This window comes from Malania oleifera, chromosome 5 (genome assembly GCF_029873635.1).
Source record: "Malania oleifera isolate guangnan ecotype guangnan chromosome 5, ASM2987363v1, whole genome shotgun sequence".
Taxonomy (NCBI): domain Eukaryota; kingdom Viridiplantae; phylum Streptophyta; class Magnoliopsida; order Santalales; family Ximeniaceae; genus Malania; species Malania oleifera.
Window position 1 is genome coordinate 22,559,117 of NC_080421.1, and position 13,213 is coordinate 22,572,329.

A 13,213-nucleotide genomic window follows, 5' to 3' on the forward strand; every position below is an offset into this window, starting at 1 on the left:
GGGAAGCGTTCATCGAGGTCAAAAGAGCTCAAAGACTTAGAATAGTATGGTTTAGACTCAAAGACGGGAACATTAGCAGAGACAAAGAAACAACACAAGGTAGGACTATAACAACAATATACCTTTTAAGTATATGACTAGCTCAAAAAGATACATTTATAGAACGGGTATCCAACTTATACATCCTAAGGGTTAGCTCATGAAAAAAAGTAGACACGCCCAAATATATGAGGAGGTAAAGAAAATAGAGGAGCTTTTGGGAAGAAAATAGAGTAAGGAATTTTTCCACCAAGAACCAAGGATGGCATTCTATTGATAAGAAAGTAGGTAGTAAGTAAAATATCACTCTGAAACGCACTAGGAATATTCATATGGTAAATTAAGGTATAGGTGCTTTCGAGGATATGCCTATTTTTCCTCTCTACAACTCCATTTTGTTATGGAGTGTGGGTACATGATGACTTATGAACAATATCAAATGTAGTCATATAGGTAATTAATTTTGTATTGAAATACTCCTTAGCATTATCACTATGAAGTATTTGAACAAATAAATCAAATTGAGTCTTTATTTCAAAACAAAAGGCACACAAGATATGAAACAACTCCAAACAATCCTTCATTAAATAAAGCCAAGTCATCCTTGAATGATCCTCAACAAAAGTTATGAAGTATCGAAAATGCAACTTACACAACTCAACTTCCTCTAACATCATAATGAACTAACATGAAATGCCTTATTGCCCATTTATTGACTCGAGAAGTAAATGGAACATAATGATGCTTTCCGAACTAACAAAAATCACACTGACTAGACACAAAACTCAAGGTAGGAATTAGTTGGTTTAACTTTTATAATGATGGATGACCAAGATGGAAATGGATTTGGAGTGTAGTAGCATTAATGCAGGTGATAGAAGGTAAATGATTGAAAGGGAACTTGGAGATATACAAAACAAAAGAAAAAGAAACATTGGGAGTAGGATTTACTGTCCTTATTCCCTTTACAGCAGTAGCGGACTCATTAGCTAGGTAACATGAGGCAGGCTTTTGGAGTATTGGATGGTGGAAAAGAAATTAGTGATACCTGTTATATGATCAATAGTACTGAATCTATAAACCAAGACTAATGTGAGAAATAATGGATGACAAGCAAGTTATAAGGTTACCTATCCAAGCAAGAGATGCAATGGGAAGATAAGCTTGTTGAGAATTTGATATGCTTGATATTGCTAGAACTTGGAATACTCTTCCCCTAACATAGATACAATACACTGCTCTCCAATCATGCCCAAAAGTGTAGAATCTGTAGTGGCTGCATGGCAACGCATGGTGACTTACCATTAAAATCCCAAAACTACTTGATTAGGTGACCTCCTTCTTCACAATGAGTGCGCTTCCAAGGGGGACCTCTGCCGCATTGATCCCTCCCATGACCACCACTAAAACTACCCTAAGAACTTCTATGATTGTTTGGTGAGAAACCAAAATCACCTTGTGTAACAAAAGCAATGAAAGCACTCTTCTCAAATCTATAAGTTGGAACTCCAAAAGCAGTGGCTGAGGAATATGTACTGGAGGAAGCACGAAGAACATAAGAATAAACATCAACAAGGAATAGTAGCTCCACACTACAAGAATTTGAGACTAGATTAAAGAGTCGCCATGAATAATTTCGCCTCCACTGAGTTGGTCCCCATTGCATGAAAGTATTCCTCCATGTCAAATAAGTTCCCCAACTCCTTAGCATCGCGACCAAACCCATACGCACAAGATCCTAGAACCCTTGTACTCTATTACTGTAGAATTGCAGCACGAATCATCAATTTCATCTTAGCGGTAAGCTCATCCATCTGGATTTGTAAAGCTTCTATTGTAGCACAAAAGTTCTTAGACAATTCCAAAATAGAACCCTGTTGATGTTTTTGTGATCCCTCCAATGCATGAACACATTCAGAAAGTCGGGCCATCTCCATGGCCACATTGTTCACTGTCTCAGGCAACCTCATCAACTCTCTTGGTATTGGTGCACAACATGGTTCTCCAACCAATGCTTCACACTATCCCATGATGTAAAGGCAACAAAATCTCAAAAAACTTAACCAAGCTCTAATACCAATTGTTACAGGCCGAACAACTCTCACATTGTGAAGGGTTGTGCGGCACTAGTTATAGCATACTTGCTTAGCTAGTCAATTGAGACTATACTGTGGTGTCACCACATGATCAAATTCACATCCATCAAATGCAAATGAAGTGGAAGCAGTAAGCAAACATGAAAATAGACAAAAGTCACATGGGAAACTATAGAGCAACTTAATTCATTGTTCACACGCCCATAGGCAATGTGTGCTTATTAAGGGAGGCAGGTAGGCTAAATATTTTTACAATAGCTAGTGAGTTTTATAAAGATTGATGAACATTCACCCTCCCATAAAGTGCTTTTTATGTTATTCTATCTCTTAGCACTAGGAAACATTATACAAACTGAGGAGTCATGCTCCCATTTTTAACCAAGGCATCATCTTATTCAAAGAATAAAACCTACACTACAATTTATATAATGGTTACCCATCCCACGTACACCAAACAAGCGGTTATAGGTAAACATAATGTCATGAAAAAACTTGGCTTGTGACAATAAGCCTTGACCCAACAGTAAGGATGTTATCTGCAAACTTGAAGGTCAGAGGTTCAAGTAATAAAAACAATCTCCCAATTGTAGAGCTAAGACCACATACATAATGCTTGCCCTAGACAACCAATTGTGTGGAAGTAGGTTGGGTATCATATTTACCTCACTTTCTCTTGAAACTTACAGCGCCCCACCCCCCACCCCCCAAAAAAAAAAAAAAAACCAAAAACTTACATAAAGAAGTTCAGATTTTGATGCAAAGGATAATCACGTAAATGAGTTCACTGAGAAGGAGCCATAGATGTAATGAGCTAGTGAACAACTTCCTACCATTTGTGAGCAGCAATGCATTATCACAACTAGACTCAACTCCATGGAAAAGGGAAATGGAGTCATGGATGTCACCGCCTCTCATATCATCTTCCTTGCTTAAGGTACTCTAGGTGCAACCTTAGGGCCCACTAAAAGAGTATTTAATTCTTGTTCTAATTTATTTGGGAGAATTTTTTTAGGGAGGAAAGTATAGATTTTTGGAAAACATTTACTTTTTGGACTTTCCTTTTGTTGATTGGAATTGTGGGCTAAAAAGATAGGATTTCTTTCGATGTATATTAAGTTTATCATAGCCTCCATCCTCTAGTAAAAATAGGCAAAGTGGTGGAAACCCTTTAAATGGTCATCATCCCCAACCTTTCTAATTTAGATGAAAGGAATTTGATTAACTAAGCCATTCAAGGACCATCACTTTTAGGTAATGAGAAAGAAGTGGTAGAACCTTAGTCATGTGCCACTACCACTAATTAACTCACCAAAGTGATAGAAGTCCTAATGGATTGTTGGCCTAACAAGGCTTAAAATCTTATTTTGATGATAACAAATCAAGGGTACTTAACATATTTGGTTAAGTGAAGTTTCAGGACTCAAATGCTTTCATAGAAGATCAAGATCAAAGTGTTTGAAGAGTGCCATTAAAAGCTTGGACTTAAAGATAGAAGATTTGATGAAGCTAAAGTCTATTGAAGAAAGAAGTCAAGACAGACACAACAGATGGAAGCAAATGCATGAAGACATAGTACTTAGAAAGCTATAGTTTATAAGAAGTCTCATGTAAGTACTTCACGATTTCAATATAATTGTTTGAAGCTCTTAGGATCTATATTTGACTTAGAGTCCTGCTTTTGAAAACCATGGAAAATATTTTTTTAAGTCTCATTTAAGTTTTCCAAGATCAAAGGTTAAAGTATTGAAATCAAAGTTTTTTAAAATACGCTGAATTGTAAAAGCTCAAGCGACTAATCATTTGGGCTTAGGCAACTGACTCAGCACTGTGTTTCAAAAATTCACTGAGCTGTAAAGGCTCAGGCAACTGACCCTCAGGTCACAGTCAATTGACTTTCGTATTTTAAATTTTTAAACAGCAAGGAAACGTTTCCAAAATTGATTTCTTGGACTCCAAACTTGGAGAAAACTTGGGAAACACTGCAAGAAACTTGTGGAACATGAATGCATGCTTTATTACTCTATAAATACATGTTAATTTCACAAATCAAACACAACAATCAAGCATACATATCTTGCAAACTCAAAGCTCTATTGCTGAAGTATTTTCTGAAGTTCTTGCTGTGCTTGTGCTGATACAACTCACGATTTCTGATCGATTCTACTGAGATTTTCAAATCAAATCAGAATCCTGGTGATATTAATCTGAGCTTCATTCATTCATATTGATTATTGGTGAAGTATCTTATATTTCACTTCTACAAAATCTGCTCTAACTGAGAGTTTCTCTTGTATGAACCAAAGTTGTTCTTGTTTCTTGTTTCTATTTCTAACGATTCAGGGATATTGGATCGTTGGCTAGCAAGAAGGGGTATTCTTGTTAGAGAGGGGTCTCCACTTGATAAGGAGAGAGGTTGTAACTTTGCCTAGAAAGAAAGTTGGAAAGAAAAATCCTCACAGCTGTTGCTTGTGGCAAGGACGTAGGCTACTGGCCGAACCTTGTAAAAAATCTGGTCTACAGCTCTTCCCCCTTACTCTCTTTAATTTACTGCAGGTTTATTAACTGCGTGTATGTTTAATTGATTGATGAAGAACTGATTGATTATTCGAAATTGCTAGAACATTGACCAAAGGAACTATATTGATTGGTTGGTTGTAAAATCAGATTATAATTGAATATTGAACTACTGAATATTGCAGCTCTCTAAAATTCTGATTTTAATCAATATAGAAATCAAGAAATTAATTGATTGTGTAATTTAAGAATTCTGAATACTAAGTTTTTGGAAACACAGCTGAGATCAATCTTATGAAATTTTATCTATGATATATTCTGAAAAGAAAATCTGATCTGAATTATTACTTGTAAAAGTAAGTTGAAATTCATAATATAATATTTACATTGGATTGATTGGTTGGTAAATTGAAAAGGGATTGTATAACTGAATTCAAAATTAAAAAGGGTTATACTTAACTAAAGAGTTTACAAAGAAAATTTTAAAACCCAATTCACCCCCCCTCTTGGGAGTACACCTTACTTCTCATGGATCATTATCCCTCCACAATCCAAACCCAATTTGGATAATAAGAGTGCCAATTAAACCATTTTTGAACACCAGTACTTGGAACGAAATTCTAATTGAAAAGGGCTTAGAAATAACTTAAAAATTGAGAAAGACAATGAACTTTCAAAAGTGCCATTGAGCACCTCAATTGGCCCTTTTGGCCTTCGTTATGGAAAATTGGTATTTTTAATTCTAATATAAATAAATAAAAACAAAAGCATAAAAAACAAGTAGGAAATTTATTTAATTAAGCTGAGCATCCAATCCAATCATAAACTCCTATCCAATCCAATTTGTACTTCACCCAAACGTGCAAGCAGACTATATCAAACTATACCAAATCATAAAGTAAATGACTTCGTGGACTATTATCACATGCGCCATTGTTAAGAAAATTCAATACACATGTTAAAAACAAGATAATAATTAAAAAAAAATTATGAACATATTAACCATGAGTTGTACTTGGGATGAAACCTAAAGTTGCCAATTTATCCTTTCTTCGGAAAAGAAATCAAACCAAAGTAGTTCGAAGAGCCTCAACGAAAAGGGCGCAAATGCATCTAATAATCACACCCAAAATCGCTCGCACCATCTAAATATTCATGTTCATCAAATTAGCACTAATTAACATACACGAATTAAATCCTATCATGTAAACAACAAAGTATAAGTCTCTCAGTCAATATCAACACATGTCAAGTTCAAAAGATGAACTCACATGCCCAACAGTGAGACTACCTTCGTATATCACATTGTTTTGGGGTCTATGAGGTCATACTAAACAAGAATTATGGGATTGGTTTACCTCCAAAGATATATCCCTAAGTCGCCTTCCACTCTGAGCACAGCAAATGCGGACCACGTGTTCATCACAACTCCCACTAATGATGTGGTCCCTTCCGTTTATGTAATAAGAACGAGTGTAATTCTGAGAGCTTCCTGTTGAGGCTATCTTAAAATTCAAGTGAAGCCTACCATCAGCAGCCAAGAGTTGCCTAACCTGGAAACATGTACCTGTTAGTCTCACAAATGTACCAATTATTACATAGTGCAAGACAATGCAACCAATGATAGCCATCCGTACTTGAGATATCAATGCACTGCGCACACAACAGATCTCACTGTATACAAATTTATAAATCCAAATTTTTTGTGGACTATTCTGCATCATTTAAAATTCCCCACCCCCCCCCCCCCCCCGCCCCCCCAAAAAAAAAAATACAACTATTTTCTAGTGGGGCTTCAAATTTCATATAAAATTTAGGAAACAAAAATATTAAAGGAAAGGAGACGGAGATTCTAAAAGAAAAGATGCAGATTTGTCTGTATGACTGTCTCTGTAGAGAGAGAGCAAGAGAGATTGTATCGAGAAATAATTTTAGTTCCTTTTAGACCGTCAGATACCTAATGTGGATCCATACCAGGATCAACCTTTCTATCAAAAGAAACCAGCTACCAATCTTAATCAAGCATTGAACATTAGTCTGGCATGATATAACTCTGACTTTGATGGAGTCCCAGTGCACATGGGGCATTCATAATGATAATTAATCCTACGATTACCTCATTGTCAACAGCTGACACAAGAAGATAGTGATCATCCGGAGAAAAGCAAACCATAACATTTCCTCGAGAGCTTGAAGATGTATAGCAAGGCTGTATTGGTTTTTGTCTTAAATCCCACAACTTGACATCCTGATCAAAAGATGAGGTGGCAAAAATGGATGGAGAGTGATTTGCAAACTTGACGACATTGATAAGCTCTTGGTGCATATCAGTGAACACTTGTAAGCGTCTTCCACTGCTGATATCATACAGAGCAACATTTTTTGAGTATCCACTGGCAATAAATAGTTCATCATTTGAGTTGACATGAACAGAGGTCAGTTGGTCGAACTCATCAAAGGCAAAAGAACAAGAACTGCATGACATGCCCCTAATGGTTGATGGCATATGCTGAGTGTCATACAATTTCAATGAACCATTATCGGAACCAGCAATAAGCTGTGGAAAAAAATAAAAAAGAATCAATAGTTGCCATATAATCAGATATTAATCAAGACAGATAATAATCTCAAATATTCACCAGCTAATAAACAGTAAAGGGATGGGATCACCAAGTAGGATTTTCATATCCAATAAGCCTATTGATCATTCATAAAAGGTAAAAAAAAAAAAAAGACCCTGCTCTGCTTTCTGCTTCACAGAAACAATTTAGTCCTGTATACAATCATTTTTTTGTGATGTAGGGCCTTTTGTTGAAATGATATACTTGTTCTCGGCACATTATTACTCTTGAGCACTCAATTTGAAATTGTAGCCACAGAATATAAAGCTTGAACAGATATTCAAGCAGCTGTGCAAACTGCCTGGTCCTGCTTATAATTTAATGGATTCTGCTCAGAAATCTATGAGGCATCAGCAAGAAATAAGTTGTTAATGACTAAGGCTGCCATGAGATTGAGCTTTAATCAAACCGTTTGAGCTCATATTTGATTAGGCTCAAATCATTTGATATTAATTAACTCAAGCTTGATTTTTAAAACGGGTTAGATTCGATTAGTTCTTTGATGTTGATGCCAATCAAGGAATTGTTTAACTTGAAAGCTCCTAAGCTAGCTCACTAACACAAAATAATCAAGAAATTTTGTGTGTGCGTGCGTGTGTATGTGTGTTTTATAATTATGTGATTAATAAATTATAGTAAAAAAAAAAAAACAACAACAACAATTGGGGTCGACTACATGAATCCCTTTTTTTCCAATTTACACGATCAGGGGCAAGTTCATCTGACAATTTAACAATTATTAAATCTTTACTTACTATATCATTCCACGTTATTTTAGGCCTACTCCTGCCCTCTCTGCTGCAACTAACAGTAACTAGTTTATTCCTACTCACTAGTACACTATTTGGCACACATTGCAAATGCCCAAACCATATGAGACGCCCCTCCCTTATCTTATCTTCAACAAGTTCTATGCCTAACTTTTCACTCCTTTATTTATCTTTTAACATTACACCACTTGTTCACCTTAGTATTCTCATTTCAACAACTTTTACTTTTTAGATATATATTTTTTTTCCCTTAATTGCCCAACATTTTGATCCATATAGCATAGCTGGTCTTATATTCATCTCATAAAATTTTCCAGTTAATTTTTTAAGGGCATTATACAATCACACAATATGCTCGAAGCACTTCTCTATTTTACCCACTCTGCTTTAACCCTATGTATGACATCTTTGATTTCTCCTTCAACTTGCATAATAGATCCAAGGTATCAAAATCTAGCAATGCTATTAATTTATTGAGCATCAAGCTCAATCTTATCTCGAATATTTCTCCTACCGTGACAAATATTACATTTCATATATTCTGTCTATTTCTACTTATCTTAAAAACCTTTAGATTCTAAAGCTTCTCTCTATAATTCTAACTTCAATTCTACTTCATCAATCAAGAAAATACCATTTGCAAACAACATACACCATGCAACCTCATTTTGAACACTCCTAATAAGTTCATCTATCACAAGTGCAAAAAGATAATGGCTTAAAGCAGATCCTTGATGCACTGGTGAATACCTATTGTGATTGGAAATTCCCTAGACTCTACACCGATAGTTCTAACGCTAGTCATCACTTTATCATACATATCCTTAATGACATTAGTATTTCCAAGGTATCCTATCATAAGCTTTCTCCAAGTCAACAAAAAAACATATGCAAGTACCTCTTCTTTTCCCTAAACTAATCCATTAATCTTCTTCAAAGATATATAGCTTCTGTAGTCAATCTCCTAACCATAAAACCAAATTGATTTTCTAAGACTCTCATTTCTAACCTTAGTTTTGTTCAATTACCATTTCCCAGAGTTTCACCATATGACTCATAAGTTTAACTCCATGGTAGTTATTACAATTTTGAATATAAACTTTATTTTTTATACAGGTATTAAAGTATTTTTCCTCCACTGGTTTGGTATTTTCTTGATTTTTATAATTGTGTTAAATAAAATCGTTAATCATATAACTCCATTATGACCAAGACATTTCCAAACTTCATTTGGGATGCCATCCAATCCTATAGCTTTTCCATTTTTCATATTTTTTTAATGCAAACTTAACTTCAGTAACTCTAATTTTGCAAATATATCTCAAATTTTTAGATTTTTCCTCATTTGTAAGTTCTAAGTATAAGCCTTCTACCCGGTTTTCATTAAAAAATTATTAAAGTAACTTTGTCATCCTCATTTTTTATACATTTTATATTACCAAGTCCTTGCTCCTTTCTCTAACTATAGTAAGTTAAATGTCTCTTTTCCCTTCTTTTGCATCTAATCCAACATATAAATTATTATATGCTTTATTTTAGCTTCAGTAATGGCCTCTTTCCATCTTTTGTTGTCTCTTTGTACTTTTTAAAGTTTTCCATGCTACTACATTTTTGCCATGTTTTATACCAAATTCTTTTTGTTTTTATGAATTTTTGGACATCTTGGTCCTGCCACCAACTTTCTTTGCTAGCTGAAAATCTTCCTCTAAATTCACTTAGAATCTTTTTTACTGTCTTTTCGGTAAAGCTAGTCATCCTACTTCAAAGAGGGTTTGCGTCTACCATCCCCTATTGTCCACTCAGCCCTCTTTGAAAATTTTGTCTTTAAATTTTATTATATTTTCTCCCTTTAAGTTCCACCACCTAGTCCTCTTGCATTAATTTATGTTACCTTTTCTCTTCCATTTTCTAATACATACATTTGGCACTAGAATTCTATGTTGTGTTGTTAAACTTTCACCTAGGATAACTTTACAACTCTAAAATGATAAACTATCTATCCTCCTAGTTGAGAAAAGTACTATTTGACTTTATTTTCTCCACCTTTGAAGGTTATTAAGTGTTGTTATCTCTTCTTAAAGCATGTATTTAGTGTGATCAGATCATATGACAAAGTGAATTCTAAAATCATGTCATAGGACTCATTTATATCTCCTATCCATTCCCTCTATGTATCCTCTTAACCTTTATTGTCCTCTCCAATCTGCCCATTCAAAGCAACTCCTGTGAATATTTTCTCAGTCCCCGATATCCCCTGCATAATATTATCTATGTCTTCCAAAAATTGTTTGTTAAGGTCTTTTGCTTATTCTATTTTAGGAGCATAAGCACTAATGACATTTATTATCTCTTGACCTAAAACCTTTTTTAGTTTTATGATTCTATTTCCTACTATTTTCACATCTACAACACTATCTTTCAGGTCTTCTCTTCAATGATTCCTACCACATTCTTATGTTTTCCTTTTCCAATGCATTTAAGTTCAAATTTTCCAATTTCTCTAGCTTTCTCCCCTACCCACTCGGTTTCTTGAAGACAAGCTATGTTAATTTTCTTCTAATCATTGTGTCAACCATCCCGATGCATTTATCTATAAGTGTCCCTATGTTCCACGTTGCTAATCTAACCCTAGTCTCTTGAACTAACTTTTCTACATGCCCACATCCAAAATGATGCAAGAACCGTCACATATTTGACATTGTACTCGGGCACCAACATGGCGCATTACTTCAAGGCAACAACCTAGCTCCTCATATAATCGGTAAAGATTCATATCATAGAGATTTGACAAGTTTTACACTCAGCCCTCCTCCTTTACGCGGGCTTCAGACTGGCTGTGTGAAAAGATTTAGGACATTGAGTGCATCACAGGCAGAGTTTGATTAAGAACTTATAGTGTACATATAAATTATTAGATTAACCATTTAAAATATGGAAGTCTGTTTGAATTAGAGGTTGAGTCTAAACTCATGAATAGAAACTCTTGACAAAACAAGCCAAAACTATTTTCCATCGAGCCAAACTCAAACAAGCTACTCAAGCGGTCAAGTTTGAAATGAAGTTGAGCTATAACTTCGAGGAATTTGGCTCTGCTCAATTTGATTGCAGCACTATAATGACATCCAAGCACATGCTTGGAGCCTCCATTGGTTCCTAATCGAGAACACAACAGAATATGGTAACAAAAAAAATACAGAATCTGGTCGGTTCCCAAATCACAAACAATATCAGACCAATGCTATGCTAAAGTGCAAACCACTAACATAATGAAATTACACCTTAAGCTGGTTCCAGATGGCCACTAAGGATACAGATCTATCCTCCTTAAATAAGTGATTTATTTTATAGAATGGTTACACCCCTTCTAGTAATGAAACTTTATTAAAGTAAACTATTTACAGTTACCATGTCCAGAAACTAATAATTGTAGCCCGCCACATCAATTTTTAATTAAACTAAATTTCCCCCTTTTTTAACAGGATAGACCTAATAATCCAAAAGTTTCTGCAAGGACTGCAAGAAATCAAGTAAATTTAAGAAAATGCGGTACTAGAAGGATAAAGCAGCACATTAGTTTCAATTTGAGGAAATGAGGCATAGAATGATGAAGCAACACAAATAATTTAGCTTCCATGCCCACTGAGGAAATTGCATACCTTGGAGGGATAATTCTTGAGCCAACAGAGGCCCAACACACTATTCATTGCTCCTAGTGATGGAATATAACTGACAATTCTTCCATTCTCATGGTTTACAACAATGACTTCACCATCTAGAGTTCCAAAAACCATTAGGCTAGAGTTAGATGGATGGTACTCAAACTGTCTAGGACGAAAGCTCCTACTTTCATTCCCCGAATTGCCCCCAAAAATAGAAAGTGGCTGCAATAGAGGCCAAGCAGCAGATCCCATTTTGGCAGCACAAAGCGACCTGGAATAAAAATATTGAGACTTTCCAGATGAAGATGATGGCTTTGACTTGGAAGTTTTAACATGAGTATGACTTGCTTTTATCTCACGCTCCTTCAAGATACTGACAACACTTTCTCTGTGCTTCCTTTTGTATGGTAGGTACTCAAAGTATTGTGCAAAGACAACATTGGCCAATTCCCTATCAATGTTCTTGATGGGCACGTTATCTAAAACTTTTAAATGGGGTAATGAAGCTATCATATACTCCCTATAATGTTTCTCAAAGCATATTGGTGAAGGATGATGAGTAAATTGCTTCTTCAATACCACATCTGTGAAGGCTGAGATATGCCTTGAACTAAAAGCACCTGCCGAGGAGTCTACTTCATTTTGAGCGAGTGATGTACCAAAAGAGACCTGCTAAACAGAAAAGAATTTTCATATAAAAATAATTGTTCCAGACACCCTCTCACACAACCCCACCCCCCAACCCAACCTTGGAAAAAACCCCTTCCCTCCATGCAAAACCCAGAAAAGAGAAAGAAATAGTGTAACATTAGATCAATAAGAAAATTTAATGGGAAAAACTTGCTGTTTACCTCATCTTGAACATCAATCTGACCATTCCACCCAAGAAATGCATCAGACAAGAGCTCCTCAAAACCATATTCTTGCTGCTGACATGAAAAATCCACTTCACTATCATCAGAAGAATACTCCGTTGCATTTTGAACTTCTCGATTCATGATTGCATTATTAAGTGAAAAGAAATTTCTAAGCATCTCTTCTGTCCTTGTATTATCATCTGCACCTACCCTGCCCTCGTTGGATGGTGCTGTAATATAAAGACCACTGTCCAAGTGAGTCAAATGAGTTCTTCCATTTGCCTTCCTGCCAGATGAAGCAGGACAAGGCCTTGTGTCCTTACAACACAAACAATTCTGAAACCGGAGTTCCACCAAAGAAGGGAGTTTAGAAAGTGCCGCAATTGCTGTCCAAAGATTAGCAACTCTTGTTTCACACATTGACAGGCACATTAAATTTGGCATGCAGGCAAAACAATCCTTCTGGAAACCAGTGAGAGAAGTGCTGAAATCTAGGTTAAGAGTGTGCATCTGCATGAACTTTCCAATCAAGTTGAGCTTCCGGAAATGGGAAAAATTTAGGTTTAACACTTGGCATGTCAAGCCCCTTCGAGCAAGATCTCTGCAGTTGAAAACCAGTTGAGTGAGGTTAAGTAATTTGTAAGCGCACAAAAACCC

At 35.7% G+C, this 13,213-nt stretch overlaps 1 protein-coding gene across 2 annotated transcripts in view; it reads right to left on the reverse strand.

The window, feature by feature from the left end:
• Positions 1-13,213, reverse strand: part of LOC131155139 (protein DWD HYPERSENSITIVE TO UV-B 1) — a 75,998-nt gene that overhangs the window by 12,239 nt on the left and 50,546 nt on the right. For both annotated transcript variants that reach the window (XM_058108069.1, XM_058108070.1), the window contains 4 exons: positions 12,551-13,157; positions 11,697-12,368; positions 6,766-7,206; positions 6,008-6,202 (listed from right to left, as the gene is read on the reverse strand). In XM_058108069.1, coding sequence (XP_057964052.1) covers positions 6,008-6,202; positions 6,766-7,206; positions 11,697-12,368; positions 12,551-13,157 — 1,915 coding nt within the window. The remainder of the gene's footprint in view (positions 1-6,007; positions 6,203-6,765; positions 7,207-11,696; positions 12,369-12,550; positions 13,158-13,213) is intronic.